This window comes from Callithrix jacchus, chromosome 4, assembly GCF_049354715.1.
Source record: "Callithrix jacchus isolate 240 chromosome 4, calJac240_pri, whole genome shotgun sequence".
Classification (NCBI taxonomy): Eukaryota; Metazoa; Chordata; class Mammalia; order Primates; family Cebidae; genus Callithrix; species Callithrix jacchus.
Genome location: NC_133505.1, coordinates 5399080 through 5412626, shown reverse-complemented (window position 1 = coordinate 5412626; position 13547 = coordinate 5399080). Strand labels below are relative to the sequence as shown.

At 43.8% G+C, this 13547-nt stretch overlaps 1 protein-coding gene across 5 annotated transcripts in view; it reads right to left on the bottom strand.

Annotated features, from left to right (window-relative positions):
• The window catches only part of SCGN (secretagogin, EF-hand calcium binding protein), a 212098-nt gene that overhangs the window by 183454 nt on the left and 15097 nt on the right, over positions 1–13547 (bottom strand). For all 5 annotated transcript variants that reach the window (XR_004742281.3, XR_013533626.1, XR_013533625.1 and 2 more), the window contains 2 exons: positions 12138–12194; positions 11646–11723 (listed from right to left, as the gene is read on the bottom strand). Coding sequence is in view for 2 of the 5 variants with exons in the window: in XM_002746168.6 (XP_002746214.3) it covers positions 11646–11723; positions 12138–12194 (135 nt within the window). In the remaining 3 variants the exon portion in view is untranslated. The remainder of the gene's footprint in view (positions 1–11645; positions 11724–12137; positions 12195–13547) is intronic.

Here is a 13547-nt window from a genome sequence, read left to right as displayed (position 1 = left end):
ACACTCTGGCGACATGGAGTGACAAAGTAGTAACGATCTGGCCACATTCCTGATTGCCATGGCAGGAAAAAAGATTGATGAATAATTTACTAATTAAAATTTTATTGTCCAGAGCAGATCCCTGGCCACACCTACCTTCAAAGGGACAGAATATACAATCCTACCATGTGCTTAAGAAGAAAGCTAATTATTTGCAGGATAGCAGCAATAACTACCACAGTCTCTGGCAGGCAAAACAGGATTATTATAAAGATTATAAGCTTGAAATATGGGTTCTTGCTTTGAGTCAAGGTTTTCTGACATTTTTTTAATAGCCCCCATATAGCATATCAACCACCAGCCATGAAGGGTCCATATCATATGGTACTCCCAGAGGGTACAGGAAACATCTCGTTTTTCCATGAAGGCGAAAGTTGTTGATGCTGAGCCTTTCCTTTCATAGAGAGACTTAGCACTGTTCAAAAAAGCAGTTTACATTATTAGATCAGACTAAATTTAAATGAGCTAGAACTCAAAGTTAAAAATTTCTGCACTAACCACAAATCAGGAAGACCAGATTGGTTTGGACAAAATAGAAGAGATACATTCTTTGTACATCTCAGTTGAAATGTGAGTGAATTTTGTGACTTTATAACATTCTAATGCTACAGAATATCTCTAAACATATCCATATAAGGAGGTTGCACGGGAAAAAAAAGGGAGTGAGATAATCTGAAAATATATCCAACAGATTGTTGCTTTAACAAATTTATCAGTCCCCCATCCTTCCTATCTCTCCAAATCCAGCTTACTTTTTATATTTAAAATGAATTTGAAAACCCATTCTCCCTACTCTGGCAATAAAAATGTGCATTACAGAATTATAACACAGGTTATATTTTTATACATTTGGACATATTACATGTCCAATCATGTCCCTTAAGCATAAACGCTATACAGTATCCCGTAAAAAGTCTGATGGGGATATACTTTGCAAAAAGATGAGCCATGAGTTATTTTCTCTGACATCATTATTATGAGACGTTCTATTTTCATAGAAACCTAGATCAGCTTGAGCTTGAAGCAAGTAATAACTCACCCTGAAAGACGTGGGCCTAACTCCATTGCTGTGAAAACTCACTCCAAGAGAAAATGATCCTTTGCTCAAAATTGGCTTCAGGATAAACTAAATACCAGTGTGGTAAATTATGCTTGTACCTATCAGAAAATTGGCTATAGCTCACATAAGAATGAGAATCAGGAAAAACGTCATTTGCCTAATTTTTCCATCTTTGAGTGTATACCCATGGGGATGAATGACACACATATTTGGCTGTATCTGCTTTTCTACTTTCCTAGGGCCTCTGTAGCTGTAAGTTCAAAGAGTAATAAGAAGGGAAGCTTGGAACATGCCTGTAGCATGTTCCAAGACTAGAAATCAGATCTTGCGTGACATTAAGACGTTATGCTTCTTTGCAAGTATAACCTATAGTGAATTCTGAAGGCTTGGCATATTTGTTTGAGACATAATGGCTTCTTAATTTTTTAACTTCATTAGTATGAGGGCACCATATTTTATATGTTATTACATTTAATTATCACAACATTCTTATAAGGTAAAAAAAATCTGCATGTAACAACTAAGGAAACTGATACTTGTAAATATTGAAGTAGGTTGTCTAAGAAGCAAGGTTTTAATCTAAGCATATCTGTCACCAGAGCTCTTTTCATAAAACCAGACTCTTAGCTCTGTGAAGTCTGGGTATCTCATCAGGAATTTGGTTTGCTTCATGTTTGGTTATGAAGTAGAGCATCTGGGGCTATGGCCTATGCCAGAGATGTGGTATTTACCTTTTCTAACTGCCTCTTTTTCCCTGGGAAAGCAAAAAAAGGACTCTGTATTTCCCTCCAACTTAGTGGTCTGAATTTCCCCTAAAGAAATAGAAACTTCATGATAGTTGAGTCAACTGTAAGACTGCCAGTGTTCACTTCACTGGATTCATGCTTAGAATAGTTCATTTCTACCTATTTTCCCCACCCTTGAATGTAAAGCAAGAGATATTAGCTTGTGCCTGACAACTGCTCCAGGCAATGGGAGCAGGTTGGTCACAGCCTGAGCTCCATGAGCAAGCACCCCTGCCAGCCCCCGGCCCACAACCCAGCTCCCCTTTCACCCCCTGCACACACACCCCTGCACGCTGGGCTCTGTGCCCTGTAGCTGCACGGATGCTCATTTACCCAGGCTGGAATAATGATGAAGTATTCCTAGGCCAGAATAGCCTCCTTTCTGAATCCAAATGCTCACTACCTTGAGTACATTGGTACTCAAATCCCTATAGCAAACATATTCTGACCAAAAACAAAGAATATGAGGAGCTGACCCCTGCCCAGAAGCTCCTGTCCCAGTGACTCCTGACCAAGACCAAAGGGATGTCCTGCTGGGCTGAGTGGCTATTTCTTGCTAGTCATGCTCACCCAGCGTCCATCCTGGCGGACTCTACTGCTCACCCACGGAATCAGAGGGAACCACCTTTACCTGCAGCGGCAACCACGCCCAGCTGACGGTGGTCCAGGGAAGACGCGTTTACTTTGTGAAGTCTGACGACAGTGCTAGTCCGAGATCCCCAGGGAAGCTGAGTCTTCCCTGGCTTACCTAGTGTCTACGGAGCTGTCCAGGAACTCGGCCATGCTCTTTTCAAAGGCAACATGACCGAAACCGTGAAACGTTTTGAGTACATCTTGGCCAAGCTGCCAGACAATGCACCTTCCAAAATACCTGCTGAGACAGCCCAAAAAGTCAAGGGGAAGTCAAAGAAGACAGCACTGACCGCTGCAGAGAAGGCCAAGGAGCTGGCGAGCACGGCAACCACTGAGATGGAGATGCATGCAGCCGCCCGTGTAGCCAGCACTGCAACCACTGAGATGGAGATGCATGCAGCCGCCCGTGTAGCCAGCACGGCAACCACTGAGATGGAGATGCATGCAGCCGCCCGTGTAGCCAGCACGGCAACCACTGAGATGGAGATGCATGCAGCCGCCCGTGTAGCCAGCACTGCAACCACTGAGATGCAGCCGCAGCCGCCCGTGTAGCCAGCACCGCAACCACTGAGATGGAGATGCAGCCGCAGCCGCCCGTGTAGCCAGCACCGCAACCACTGAGATGGAGATGCAGCCGCAGCCGCCCGTGTAGCCAGCACCGCAACCACTGAGATGCAGCCGCAGCCGCCCGTGTAGCCAGCACTGCAACCACTGAGATCGAGATGCAGCCGCAGCTGCCCATATAGCCAGCCTGGGCCCTGCCCACCACCGCCACAGCATCCCAGATGACCTGGTTCAAATTCCTCTGCCCTTTTCCCATTTACTTCCAGCCCCCGCCCCCCAACCAATGCCTGGGCAGTGGGTTGAGGGTGGATATCCTGCTGGCATCTACAGAACACCAGGCATACTTATATCTGAGCCAGTCCTGCTCATTTCCCCATTGGGCAGCTGAAGACAGAGGCACAGCAGGGGTGGTGGCTTGCACAGGATGCAGGTAAATTGGTGATAAGTGCTGGACTGCACATTCCGTGAGGGCAGAGATCTCAGTTTTGTTTGGTGATGTACCTGGTACATCTCTAGTAAGTAACAGGCATTCAATAATTATTTATTTAATCTTTTGAAAAGAAAATAAATACAGGCCTGAATTTTTTCCTCCCTCCTTACACTAATTCACTCCATGAGGGCTGCGGCAGTTTTAAGTGGGCAATAGGGGGCAGTCCTTCCCTTCTAAAGGGCAAGGCTGAAAGGCGAAGAGCCCTTCATCACTCTTCTCACCTCTACCACTGCTTTTCCAAGACTTGCACTCACACTCCGCCCACACGTTTTTGAGAATTAACTACCTGAAGGGTGCCGTGAAGGCTCCCAGAAATGCAACGGCAATGTCTTACTAACAAGTGTCTTAACATCCTGTGTGTGGTAGTTCTCATTCTCTGGCAAGAGACTCCTCAGGGACTTTGGAGTTTCTCCCTAGATAGAATAATCTTTTAGTTTTTCAATCTTTGCAGGTGCAATAGTGATTGTAAAATGCAAAATCACTTAAAATCATTACTGGGTAACTTAATGTCAATAGATACTTTGTTAAACAATTGATTCAAAGTACAACTACTGCCATGTGGTGGGAGAGAACGTCTGTGACTTTTAAACACAGTTCTTACTGAAAAACCTTGGTATCATGCCTGCCCAAGATGAAAAATACACAAATAATTCAGCAGAGTGAAGAGTGTGAGTCTCTCCCTTGCCTGTTCTAGAGGTAATCACCATTCACAGAGTCCTCTGCACCCTTCCAGAAACTTTTAAGCATATGTATATATACATACACACACGTATCACATCCAATTTTTTGACAAATAGGACCATATGCAATATACTATTTCGCAGCTTGCTTTACTTAATGAATTATTGGAAATCATTCTTTAGCAGTTCATTTTTTAAAAAAAAACTTCAAAGGAGATCCTCATTCTTGCCTGGATATTACTGCCATATGCTATTCCAAAAAAGATTTAGACCCCCCCTTCCATATTACCAATTGACAGTTACTTTTCAGCTGATTTTTGTCTAGTAACATCCTACACAGTATGGGACATCCCACACAATTTAATAAGGTAGTACATGATTTTAGGAGCATACCATTGTAATTAAAGAGAAATATAGGTTAACAAGTTACATTCAGCATTGTCTCTAACCCTGAGAAAAAGACAGAGCAATGTGTCCAAATATTGGAGGAGACTGAAGGAGGACATGAGAATTCAAGTAAGTTCTGAAGGAGGGATAGGATTTGGACATGAGGTAGAAAGAAGAGGGGAAGACATTGTAGACTAGCAAATGTAAGAACAAAGGCCCCGGGGTAGAAATGCACGTGATTGCAAGAGGTTAGCCATAGAGAGCGACCAGGGAGGATGAAGGGTGTTGTGGGAGTCGAGGAGAGAAGTTAGACAGGAAGAGGGAAATGGGACCAGACGATGCAAGAGTTTGAAAGTCACAAATAGGAGTTTAATCTTTTGTGAACCACGCACAGGTGAGTGGCGTCATTCATTCATTTATTAATGCACTCATTCAATAAATATTTATTGAGTGCTTTCTAGGTACCAGGCACTGTTCTATTTACTGAACAAAGTAAATGCTCTCATGGAACTGATTTGGAAAGAGGAGACAGAAGGGGAGATGGAAAATAAGACAAATAGGTAAAGAATTGACTGCTTTACAGATGTAACATGAAACATATATGTCACCTACATTTAATGCTCTGGAGGAAGAATTAAGTAGCATATAGAATAGCAAGTTGAGAGATACAATTTTAAATAGGATGGAAATGGAAAGCCTCAATGAAAAGGTGGCTTTTTCATAAAGACCTGAAAGAGGTGAAAGTAAATCCAATTTAATAGGGTTAAAAATATACTGGCAGGGATCTGGCAAGTGCAAAGGGCCTGTGGCAGTACACACATGTATGTCACAGTAGCAGAAAGCATGCCAGGCTATGACAAGTAACAGAAAGTATGTCAGGTGGCAAGATTAGGGCTGGGGAGGAAATAAGAGGAGGGAAGGTGATGACTTGGTGTGTGAACAGCTCGTATAAGAACTTTGGCTTTTTCTCAGAGACAGGGCCACTGGAGGGTTTCAATCTGAAAAAAAGGCATAATCTGAGTCCCAGTATAACAAGACCACCCTGGCTGTTGTGTTCCGTATATGTGGCAAGAGACAGGGCTGGAAATAGGGCGGTGCTGGGAAGCATCATGCAATTCAGTTGAGAAATAACTGTGGCTTGGAATAGGGTGAGAAATGGTCAGATTTCTAATGTGATTTAAATGTATTCAATAGTGTTTGCCAGTGAGATGTGGAGTGAAAAAGGCATCAACGATGATTTCAGGCGTCATGCCTTGAGCAGCTTGAAAGCTTGAGGAAGACCAGTAGTGGACCAGGTCTTTGGGGAAAGGTCAGAATTTCAATTTGAGACATGCTAAGTTAAAAGTGGATATTAGGCATGCAATTCAAGTGGACATACACATCCAAGTGTATCCAAGAACTTTAGAGAAGTGGTCTGAGTCGGACACATAAATCAAGGGTGATCAGCCTTTAATGGGTATTCAAAACCATGAGAGTGGGTGAGACGACCAAATGAGTGAGAGCAGCCATAGAAGAGAAAAGGTCTGAGGACTGAGCCCAGATGAGCATCAGGTTGGCCTGGATCACAGCGATGAATGCCCAGACCTAGGGAAGCAAGCAGATCTGAGCTGCTTTAAACCAGGCATGAAGTATGAGAGCCAAGACCAGGAGCATAGATGGGGAAAAACTTAAACTCATCCTTCTGTTTGTCAGCCATAGTCTCAGATCAAAATTTGTTGTGTTATACAAGTTCAAGTTTCCTGCTGTAATTCAGTACGTGATTTAACGTCAGCCAGAACTATTAGCTTACATTTTTAAAGAGTAAATATTATCTAAAAATATTCTAGCCAGACAGCTAAATCTTTCCTCGTGCCTGGTGTTAGCAGCACCTCTAAATTCAGCATTATAATTCAATTTTAATAACAGGTGTCTCCTTCCTTGTTCAGAACATTAATTAGGAATCAGGATAAGAAGAGGTGTGCAGACCTCAGCTTTTCTCTTCTGATTGCTCATTCTGCCTTAACTCTGTCATTAGTTACGCTTCAGCCAGTTTTAAATGTGCCAATCCTTATTTAAATCAATCTGAAATCATTTAATAAGTTACATCTCTTAAGTAAAGCATTTGATGCTAAACCTCAGAACAAAATCTTTCATAGAGTACCGCCATCAAAGCCCATTAAAGCAGCAATAACGTGATTGCGTGCTTGGTGTATCTCAGCACAGGATGTAGAAGTCTTTTTTGAAAAAGTTAAGTTCCTGGCCGGGCGCGGTGGCTCAAGCCTGTAATCCCAGCACTTTGGGAGGCCGAGGCGGGTAGATCACAAGGTCAAGAGATCGAGACTCAACATGGTGAAACCCCATCTCTACTAAAAATACAAAAAATTAGCTGGGCATGGTGGCGCGTGCCTGTAATCCCAGCTACTCAGGAGGCTGAGGCAGGAGAATTGCCTGGACCCAGGAGGCGGAGGTTGCGGTGAGCCGAGATCGCGCCATTGCACTCCAGCCTGGGTAACAAGAGCGAAACTCCGTCTCAAAAAAAAAAAAAAGGAAGAAAGAAAGAAAAAGTTAAGTTCCTAAGAGTTAGTACATCCAAAGATTTCTAGGGAAATGTAAGCAGTCTTTTAAAAAAGCAATTGTTCAGTTCCAAAGTCTGTTTGTTGGAATGTGTAAGTCACCCCTACAACTTACAGAAGAAAAATGAAATAGATTGGTCAGTCATTGAACTCCTTCTGTCCTCTGATCAAACACAGATCTTTAGGTGGAAACTCCTTCACCAGCCTTCTCCACACTTGGCTCTCACCTCTGTGCACAAAAAGCCAACAAGAGGCTGATACATTTGGATATTGTCTCCTCTAAATCTCATGTTGAAATGTAATCCTCAGTGCCGAAGGGGAGCCCGATGGGAGGTGATGAATCAAGGGGGCAGATTTCTGATGAATGATTTAGAACCACCCCCTTGGTGCTGTCCTTGCTATAGTGAATGATTTCTCTCAACATCTGCTTGTTTACAAGTGTGTGGCACCCTCCTCGGCGCACTCTCTCTCTCTCTCTCTCTCTCTCCCCCCCCCTCCCTCTCCCCCCTCTCTCTCTCTCTCTCTCTCTCTCCCTCTCTCTCGTTCCTGCTTTGGCTACGTGATGTGCTTGCTCCCGCTTCACCTTCTACCGTAAGTGAAAGCTCCCCGAGGCCTCCCAAGAAGCAAAGCAGATGCCAGCACCGTGCTTGTACGACCAGCAGGACCACGAGCCAATTAAACCTTTTAAAATAAATTACCCGATCGCAGGTATTTCTTTATAGCCACACAAGAATGACCTAACACAGGGGCCATTTGCAGTTTGCTTGATTAGGGACCTGTCTCCATGGGACAATTTAGAACCAAAAGGAGCACTTAACTGCAGCACACATGAGCAGAAGAGCCGCGAGGTGTTGGCAATGAAACAGACGTGGAATAACAGGACGGTCTTGGCCCAGGGACGGTGCTCAACACAGATACTTAAACAATGGGTAAGATTCCTCTCATTTCCCTCAGCTACTTCCCAGGACTCTAGACTTTCGAAACTAAGCTAAAAATGTTGCACGCTGCGAAACTTTCTGGAGCTCAGGACATCCCATTGCAAGATGCTGCCAGCCTGGAGTTTCTTAAATTTAAGCTTGAAGGCTGTGAAAAGAAGCGCTCTGGGCTCTGAGGGCTGCTCCCTGATGTGTGATGGGCACCATCTTTTTCAGCCACTTACTGCACCCTTTCTGATTTTGCCCTGGAGGGTCCAGTTTGAGGGGGAGGGGAAAAGAGAATTCCAGAGCACAAAGCTCTGCTTGGGGAAGATTAGGTCCGGGCAAGATGCTGAAGCGTGCAATATGCAACCCTCCAAGCACCCAGGAGGGAGCAAGAGCCACAATAGGGGCACAGGGTCAGAAGAAACACTGACAGGGGAGACAGGACGGTCCCCAAGACAAGCATTCCTTGTTTTGTCATAGTTTCATCACAGCTGGCTCTTAGGTAACAACTGAAAGTCCCGTTTAATCTGCATTCAGTAGCCTACTGTGTGTCAGGCCCCAGATGAGGGCTGGGACAGCAAGATGAGATGCTGTCATCACCCTTGAGGAGTCACAGGCTAGTGGGGTACAAGACCCATAAACAGACAATGTCAGTGTCATCCTTGACTCCCACCTGATTCATCAGGAAAACTTCTCAATTCTATCTTCAAACCAAATTTATTTCTCGCCTCTTCTGCCACCTTATCTGGGTCCAAGCTGCCATCCTCCTTCACCTGGATGGCAGCAATGGCCTCTCAGCAGACCTTCCTGATTCCATTCTTGCCCACTAAGGGCTCTTCTCAACCCGGTGGGAAAATCTTGACATCCACTGCATCATGGCCCTCTAGCGGTTTTCCGTCTCACCAAGTCCTCACAGTAGCCTAGAGTCCCATGAAGGTCTGCTTGCTGTCGAGTCTCATCCTTGCTTACCCTGCCCCAGACACACTAGTCTCTCCCTGTTCTTAAAAATCCCAGGTGCGCTCTTGCACTAGGGGCCCTGTGCCCCCCGTACCTTCAGTCCTTCCTCACATCTCACCTTCTCAGAGGGGCCACCCTGACCACCCTATTGGAAAGTATCCCTTCTTTCCAGTTCCCTACCCCAACTGCTCCTTCTAGCACTGCCTTTCCCGGCCCACCTCCACTTCTCAATATTTTCCCGTAACACATCACCCTCTATTATGCAGTATAATGTATTATTAATTACATTTATTATTTGTTGTCAGGCTCCCTTTTGTCTATTTTGCTTACTGTTGAATCCCTGGTGACTAGAATAAGCCTGGGGCATAGTAGATATGTAATGAATGTTTGTGGAATGAATTAAATGACTAAAAGGCTAAAATGGTGAAGTGTGCAATGCACTGAACCGGCACAGGGAAGGGGAACTGGCTCATCGTCCAGGGAAGGCTACAGAAGAATTTTCTTTTTTAGGGCAAGTTAACCCCTAACTGAATATGGAAGGATAAGCAAAAACCAGCTGAAAAATGTACAGGAGGGAACGCTGAGCTACACTAAGAAGTAAAAGAGTAGTGGTTTAGTATATGTGGTTAGCTGGAGGTGGGGGCAAGCCCCTCAGGGTCACACATAGTCAAAGAAACACTGGCAACATGCTGGAGATTCTACATGAAAATATACTCATTAAGTAGGCCATGTTTTGTAAGTCAGTAAAATCGAGATAACAACAGCCCGTGCTAACATCTGTTAAATCAAGGTTAAAATATGCTGAAGTGGAAAAACCACCTCCTTACTGTTTTGTGCCCCAGGCAGTTTCAGTCCAACTTCCTGTTTCATAGGATTCATTCTCTTAGAGGGCTTCGCTGGAGCTTAGGTAGGAAGGAACCCAGAGCGCCTGCTGCCGCTGGAGCTGCTGCCCTCCGCGGGGACTTCCCACTACCCCCTTGGGCGCTGAGCACATGTTGACTCAGGACCCTGGACATCATTTTTCATGCTATTCAAACACATCAACATAGTGAGAAGCCGAATCATTTCCTTCATTGAGATCCTGTCCCCAGATTTCATTCTCTCCTTGGCATTGACTTTTCACCTGTCTGTGCCGATTACAAGTTACCAGGGTGAAGAGGACTTGCCTCCTTCCCAGAGCAGACTCACTCGACTGGGGGCACATTCAGAGCAATCAGAGTACAGAGGGAGAGCAGAGAAGGCTCCAGGGCTGAAAACCAGGGGCACTGAGCTTCCAGCTTCACAGATGCCTTTAGCTAAGGAATATTTGTTCTCAGTTCTCTCTTTAAAATGAGCTTAAGAACTCAACCTGGTGGTGACTTAGTCACTTACCCTTTCTAAGCCTTAGTCAGGATACATCAAATTGCTTGAATGAAATACTGTAGAGAAGTTGTTAGAAATAATACAGTATTTGAAAACACCAATCAAAAGCCTAAATAGGTCAACCCGGTGGTACACATTTCAACAAACTCTTCTCAGTGGTATGAATCCCTGACTTCACCATAAGGCTGAATGAGGCGATTCTGCTCAATAACACTTTATAAAATAAAGAGAACAATTCTACAAGTAACCAAATCTTTATCAGCAAATTCCCTTGCTTACTAATTAAGAAACCTGAAGATTCTGATAGGAATGAAGCACACCCCTAAGGATGAGAAAGGGGTAGGGGAAGAGAAAAAGACAGAGGAGCCAGATACAACTCAATACAAACCATTGACGAGCACTGGGAGAAATGCATCGAGTTAGGTGTTGAAACAGAACATGAGGAGGAGTTCGCCAAAGGCAACATCCTACTTTGCCCCTTTCCACGGAGCTTGACGCAAAAATAATCTCAAGGTCACTCGGAACAAGGATGACATGAGGAGAACATGAAATAATGACAAGGACCGCAGCAACTCGTGCAGTAAGAGCTAACTCATTACGGTCTGGACAGTACGAAAACTGCTTCACATGCATCAGCTCATTTGCCCTCACAGGATTTAGGAACTATTCATCCCCATTTTACAGGAGAAGTAAATAAAATTGGGAGGCTTGACAGCTGTCTTACAAAAGCCACTTCGTCAGAAAGTTTTCTTACCATGACTCGTGAGCGGCAGAGGTGGAACGCGCACCCTCCATCTACCTGACTCTCAGCTGCACTAAATCAACACGATGAATGAGTGGAATCATGTGCTGCGTTGAGAAGCAGCTTCCATCTGTTTGGTCCTGATTGTCTAAGCCCGTGTTTACTTGTTTCCATGTGACTTCGATTAACATTGAGGTTATTAGCCTGGTGCTTAGAAACCTAATGTTGACTGAACGATTCTAGTTTCCCCACAGACAGGGGAACGGCTTTCTCTCTCAAACAGATGCAACCTCGTCCCAAAAGAAAGGCTAAAACCAGTTCAGTTTTAGCCAGTGTTTTTCTGAGTTGAGGTTTCTCTTGCATTCATTTGTCTTAAATTTCTCAAAAACAAACTCTCTGGAAGACACTGTTTCTGGGCCCTAGGGAGGGAGTCGGGCAGCTGCCCGCACGGAGATTACATTACTCATTACTTACCATGGTGCCAGTGTATTCTTCCAGTTTAGCCTCAGAAATGGCCTTTTTGTGGTGAAGGAAGAGGTCTCGGAGGAAGTTCTGTTGCGCCAAGAGAAGAGTCATACTTTATATAGTGAGCAAATAAAATGCAAAATCTTTAAAGGCCTTAATTCAAGAATTGTGGGTTTCCAGGAGGAAATAAAATGCTTTTAGCAAGCAACAAATCCAAGAATGGAGGGCTGTCACTATTTATAGGGAGCTCATGGGACCCAGGGAATAGCTGCAGCATGAAAAGGTATCATAAATGCTCAATTATGCTTCTTTTCCAGAAAGACCAATGTGACTTGCATTTTCTAAACCTTTAAAAAATGAATATATATATACACACATATGTATTTTTTGAGTAACACATTCAAATACATCTTTCTTGGGCTCACAGAAATCAAACTCATGATACACACATATCCAACTCCCAATGATGAACAAACCCGCCCTTCTCCCAGTGACACTTACGCGGAGCTCAGCAGCTGATATAAAGCCGCTGCTGTCGGCGTCATATCTGCGCCAAATCTGAAATACACAAAATTCATTCATTCATTTATCCTCAGAAAACTTAGAATCATTACGTGGTATCTACTACAGTTCAGCATCTGAAAACAGCACTTAACTGAATGGAAATTCCACGTTTAATGGGAAGCTTTAGGCTTTCTTTGGTGACAGCAATTTGGGGGCAGAATTAATCAGAAATGGATCACTGCATTCACTTGGAGCCACTTAAGGAGGGCCACAGTGCTTTCAATAAAAGCCTATTGAATGGACTTTCATTGAAAGGGTCCTTTGGAAAGCTCAAAATGGAAAGATAAAAAGGGATGAACTTTAATTTGGGGCAATATGACAAACTAGGAAACCTCCTCAGTACTAAATACCAAAAATGTAGCAATATGAAAACATTGCAGCACTGTAAAACATGGCTATGAAAATAACTTTTCAATTATATAGCTTAGATCACAAAAAAAGTGAAAGGACTTCTAGGAGAACCAACATGACAGGAAAGCACAAACTTAGAGCGGTAACATCGGACTGAAACCAAAGCCTGTCCCGAGTACATCTGCTGGTCCCTGGCAACAAAGCCTGCACTTTTATGAGAAAACTGCACATGTGGTCTACAGGCAGTAAGTCACCGGACCCACACAGGTGGAACATCAGATTGAGGCGCCTGCTTTAAACCAAAGCTTCAAAACTAAAGCCTTAATGAAAGACGAACTTGAAAAAATGACTCTGCAGTAGAGTCCCCCAAGAAGCCTTGCCTGTGCGGTCCTGTCTGACGGAGGGGTAAAGCACCGCTGATAATTCCCAGTTAAGAGCTACTCCTCCCATCAGTGTGAGGCCAGCATTCATCCAGCTGAACAGGCAGTTACTGAACTGGAACACAGAACAGCTGAAAATCTTTGAGGAAAGCAACGAACAGCTTTCTTTAATAAATGCTGTTACTCTCCCCACTTCTGATTATTCCACGAACAAGCCTCACATCAATTGACAAGCTACCTCACTCTGGTACAATATAAAAGGTTAGACTAAGTTTTGTTTTGTTTTGTTTTTTCATGGACAGATTTTTCTTGGATCCTAAATGGGTTGCCTATGTTCTGTGTTACCACTGCAGGAACCGTAATGATTAACCACAATCAGCGTCCGGAGTTCAGACTCTGCAGGGATAGTAGGAGGTATTGATGCTCATGCTGTGTTGACACCAATACTGACATTTGGGGATAAAATTCAGAAACATCGCTCCTTTCAGACCCTGTCATTTATGTCTGAATTTAGTCCAATTTACAAAATCAATGATTAAATGTGATTTGTACTCTAACTTTTATGATGTGAATATGCCAAAACTTTGAGAATTTCAAATAATTTTGACAATATTTT